This window comes from Saccostrea cucullata, unplaced genomic scaffold, assembly GCF_032062105.1.
Source record: "Saccostrea cucullata isolate Sc308-1 unplaced genomic scaffold, CSIRO_AGI_Scuc_v1 ctg18584, whole genome shotgun sequence".
Lineage (NCBI taxonomy): Eukaryota > Metazoa > Mollusca > Bivalvia > Ostreida > Ostreidae > Saccostrea > Saccostrea cuccullata.
Genome location: NW_026921951.1, coordinates 5,010 through 10,188, shown reverse-complemented (window position 1 = coordinate 10,188; position 5,179 = coordinate 5,010). Strand labels below are relative to the sequence as shown.

General features: G+C 30.0%; 1 protein-coding gene across 1 annotated transcript; it reads right to left on the bottom strand.

Annotated features, from left to right (window-relative positions):
- Window positions 1-81: 81 nt before the first annotated feature.
- LOC134260954 (uncharacterized) lies at window positions 82-4,747 on the bottom strand. The gene is made up of 3 exons (XM_062743468.1): window positions 4,623-4,747; window positions 3,148-3,228; window positions 82-496 (listed from the first exon to the last, which is right to left on the bottom strand). The coding sequence occupies exons 1-3, from the start codon at window positions 4,671-4,673 to the stop codon at window positions 113-115; spliced, it is 516 nt and encodes a 171-aa protein (XP_062599452.1). The 5' UTR covers window positions 4,674-4,747; the 3' UTR covers window positions 82-112.
- Between the last annotated feature and the right edge of the window lie 432 nt (window positions 4,748-5,179).

Here is a 5,179-nt window from a genome sequence, read left to right as displayed (position 1 = left end):
CGTAATAAAGAAAGCAGCAGACCCCAACACCAGCCTTATATTAGTAACTATGGCCCTATTTTTTAAATGAATAGATTTTTAGTATACTGTAAAAATACAGATTTTAAAGGAATCAAATTTCCATGGTTTGAGTAAAATATATGAGGGATTTGATTTTGTGGTTTAGGATTCGTTCAGTAGTTATATATTTTGAAAAATTGCATTTTGTGGTGAACATAATTCGCAGGTCTCTTCTTTTAAGCTTCTTTCTTTGTGAAAGTGTGCAAATATGAAATATGTATATACCTAGAATATTATCCGGTGCTGCACAAACGGAGTACATTCGGTTCTGCCATGTGTTGATCAGACAGTGATATAACAGATTATATTTGAAACATGGCAGAACTATATTTGAACAATTTTTTCTCCTTGCTTGTAGCTCCCAATCATACTTCGTACGAGGGCACCAGTCAACCTGTTCTATACTTGCTGCTAAACAGGATCCTGTACCCAATATCTATCACAAACAGAAAAAAAAAACATTTTAAATTGGAAGTTGCTTTTACTGAAAAAATTCAATATTTTGAAGGCATATACATGTATTAAATACATTTCACGAACGGAACAAACTTTTTTCCCTTTTTTGTGTGAATTGCAATTAAAATTGTTAAGTAAACACATCTATATATAAAATGACTCATGCCAATTGGCCAAAATTATAATCAATGCAATGTCTCCCTTAAAGTTCCTTCTATCTATTGATATGTTGAAAATGAAATAGTTACTTTGAGTCATTGACTCAAACAGACCCCGACGGGGTTTCACTAAATACTAAAACCAGCTAGACTGTTCTGATTAGGCTGTCCGTAAATTTAAAAAAAATGTTCAAACTGTTTTAATCTCTATGAACTATCTAGATATGACGTCATAATAGAATATGGCATCAAGTCACTGCATACTTTGGCTAACATGAAGGGGAAAGTGTCATAAATTTTCCAATTCCTTTCACATTGCATGTAGACTTTTTCGGGTGTTGCTGTTTAATTCACGGTTCGGGATTGTTTTTAAGCGCCATTGTGCTGTTATTATGTTGGACATTTGAAATTTACATATCTCTCTTCCTTTCACTTGTCCAATGTGCACATTTAAACAAAAGCGACTAATTGAATATGAAAAATTACCTTAAACTTTACGCACCCATAACCAGAGATAGAATCTATAAATTGTGGTAACATTCGACTGGCACTAGTGATTAAAAAGGATACTTTGGCACTGTGAAAACTTTGATTTACTATAATGAACACTTTGACACTTTGATACATGTATTCTATAGTGAAAATTATGACACTTCATTTACTATAGTGATAACTATGAAAACTTTGAATTTATGTCGTGATCACTATGGAAACTTTGTTAATATGGTGATAACTTTGAAAATTTTGATTTACTATTGTAGTATAACTTTGACATTATTTTGATCACTTTGAAAACTTTGTTTAACTATAGTGAACACTTTGACACTATAGTAGATACTTGAATGCTTTGATATACTATAGTGATAACTTTAACACTTCGATTTACTAAGTTCCACTAAAGTTATCTAAAGTAAACTTCAGTTAATTATAGTATTGTTGTTAGGGTTGCATTAACCAGGACTGTTCGGAAATTATTGAGACATTCTGTATATTTTTTTTTATTGAACGTCTTTTAATAAAACTTTGCATAAACGTTTGACAAACATTAAGGATTCATAAAAGAAAAGATTTATATTACAAATATTTAATTTCTTCTCAACAGTGGTTTATAATGTGTTGATGATGGGGGTTCTCGGTGCAGTCACGAAGTCAGGTTTTGAAAATAACAAACATCACTGTTCAAACCATCGATAGACCCAAAAGAGAAAATAGTTCACTGTAAGTATATAATGTTTCCATTTTATTTTGACTTTATAGTATTGAAGTTTATTAGAATTCTTATATGAAATTATGAGATCATTAAAAGATTAAGACGGTAAAGAAATCAGAAAACGACCACAAAATTGATTTTGACATCAGTTCGGAGCAGAGAGGGACCTAAAAATTTTTGTAGTGCTATGCAGGATTTTATTTACCTAACTTCCAACATGTTGAAAAATAATAACCAGGATTAGATATGTCGAATGGTATCTTTTTTTCATTGGTATATATTTTTCGAACCAATAATTCAACCAGAATAATATCAAAATTTCGATACAGCCATCATTCTATTTTTACTGTATCGTAATTAATAACGTTTAGCTGCGATGAATAAATCGGCATTGCATGATGCTGAATATATGACACTTGAACATTTTACATTTTAGTGTATCAACAACACACATTTTAAAAGAAAAGTAATGGTTTAAAAAAATCTGTTTAATTTTTGTTATGCCACACATGATAATAATAAAAGAAGAGTATACGCTTCACGATCATTTTACATGCATTTTCGGCTGACGTGACGTTAAAATGACGTAGTGATGATGTTCCAGGTCGACAGACATATGCAGGTTTATCATTTCACCGGCAAGTATCTGACTATCCTCTTAATTTGAAATGTTGCATAATTGTTTAATTTGTCTTTATAAAATGTTGATGATTTTTTAAAAACTATCTCTGCTCTTATATATCTTAATAACAGTCCTCGTATTTCATTTTTATGACCCTATAAGTCGGGTGCATGCAGTTGTAATTTTCATTGCACAAAAGTACACAAAGGTTTTTTTTTCAATTACACTCACATTGGTTCTCAAATACTTGTATTTTTTTAGCATGAAAATGACAGAACAAATAAATATTATCAATTTTTAAATATAACAATTCAGGATGCTGTAAAAGTTTAATAAGTCCTCAAAGTAACCCTTTATTTAACAATAAAACTCAAAGTAACCCTTTAAGTTTTGCTATTTGACGATTAAAAATTGCAATTGAAATGGAACAAGAACCTTTCATAAAAAGATTCAATTTAACCATCTTGGTTACATTTCTTTCTAGTTAAAATTGAAAACTCCAAAATAAATTTAAATCTACATAAATGTCACTATGATATGATATTTTACTCTTGATTTAGTTCTGTATGTAACTAATGCAAGATAGATTAACATACATGTAAAAGAAAGCAAATATTAGTAATTGGTTGAAATTACGTTACCTTGACATGCCATGCGTGTAGACTTATTCCAAACATGCAGATGACAGCACAGTGGATCCATAGTTGCATAGCACTAATACTCTGAGTTGAAATAAATAAAGTAGTTTTCTTGGTATTATTACGTGCATTTATATTTTTTAATCAATGTAAGTATTTGCTCTTCGGTCATTTACATTGAAAGGTTTTTGTACACATTTCATTTCCGAGCGACATCTCAAGACTTTTGAGCTTTTGCAATGAAATTTTATATCAAAATTCCCTATGCGCCCACCCACCTTTCTTTAAATACCCCCTTTGAACCCCTCTTGATCCGTGCATGTTCTTTATTTGTTCTTGTTTGAGGAACGTAGAATCTCCTAATCAATTTCAAATCAGATTATTTCATCAGCTTTGTAAATTATATTTCAAATCTTGGAACAAAGATAAAGAGTAGAATGATCTTTGAAAAAGAAAATCTCATTTTAATGCTTTTAATGCTTATCTAATTTTCGGAAGGCATTCTTTTGAAATTATGTTACACCCATAGTGAAATTGAATGTGAAAAAACAACATATTCGATGTAAATGCCATGGTATGTGCACACAAATTACTAAGACGATGGATCGTGGGTGGATGGGTAGACCCAATTTATTTTACTTATCTAAACGTTTACCATTTAAATTATCTATTAAAAGGCTGGCCCGCCCTACTTTTTTTCCAAAAAAGTCAACTCCTCAAAATTTTCAACAAAAGAAGTATCTTTAATAGTTGAATTAGACCTACTCTACCCCGAAATTCTAACGCATTGCAAGTTGCCTGGATTTAGAAGATTGAGAATATGAGAAATATAATAATTTTATTTTAAATTTCTACCACAGCAACCCAAAGGAAGGATAGCAAAACATTGGGTAGTAGTATTGAAGCTTAAGTTCTCTCAAAGAGACGAACACACCAAACTTATCATGAAATTTCAGTGGTTTCTCTATCACAATAAACACATTTTAACTGCTTTTAAAAAACATTTAATGATATTTAACTTCTGTAGATCTGTTATCTGTTATTGTGTATATCTTCACAATCCCAAACTTTATTTCAGAGGAAATTGAAATTTCATTCAAATATCCATATACAATTATATGTTTTCCATATAACAAAAATATCGTTTTCTTCTCTTTTTTGTTAACAAATCTTACACTGTACCTGCGGGAAATAATGTAGATTTTTAGTTTCTCCTTCATTTTTTTTTCTTTCAGCAATTATTTTTAATTAATATAAGAACAAAAAAAAACAGAACAAAAATAAACAAACAAAACAAAGCCAGATTTTTTATTATCTTTGAAGTAAAAAACAATCATCAATTATATCCATTTTTTATAATTACATTTAAACAAAATTTCTGAGGGATCGAAATTGATATTTTGAAATATTTTAAAATTGCTCAAAATTAATTTCTTTTTTACGGAATAAAAAAAAAACTATTTAAAACATTAATTTACCTTAAGTTCTCCTATTGATGTATTGAAAGGTAGGTAAAGAAGCAAAAACATGTAATTATCAAAAGCTTCCTGGTTAAGTTTAGCTTTGTAAAAATAGCAACGGATTTCCCCCAACTGGAGAAAAAAAGAGACAACTCATTAATGTGTCCTATTTTTAACAATGATGCGGTTTTTTTATCTTAAGAAAAACTCTCTTTGAAAAGTCAAATGTTTCAACAATCATTTTGACTTGTTATAAAGAAATGATCTTGAACAGAAAGATTACCATCTTATTCCCTAAAATTGACGAATCATTTGAGTTAAATAATCTTGAAAGGGACGTTAGAAGAAAAAAAGAAATCATGCATAGCCTAACAATGTCCTACAAGCAATGGTAGTTGTTATATACCACACTTCATTTTTACCAAACCCATTTCCATATCTATACCTTACATGTACCCCCCAACAAAAAAAAAGACAGGGGGTGAAATGCATACGTACATCTTAATATTGAACAAACAGTGTACTTTAGAACAAAATAAGTTGGGGGAAATACTTGGTGATTAAGTTACACTTTA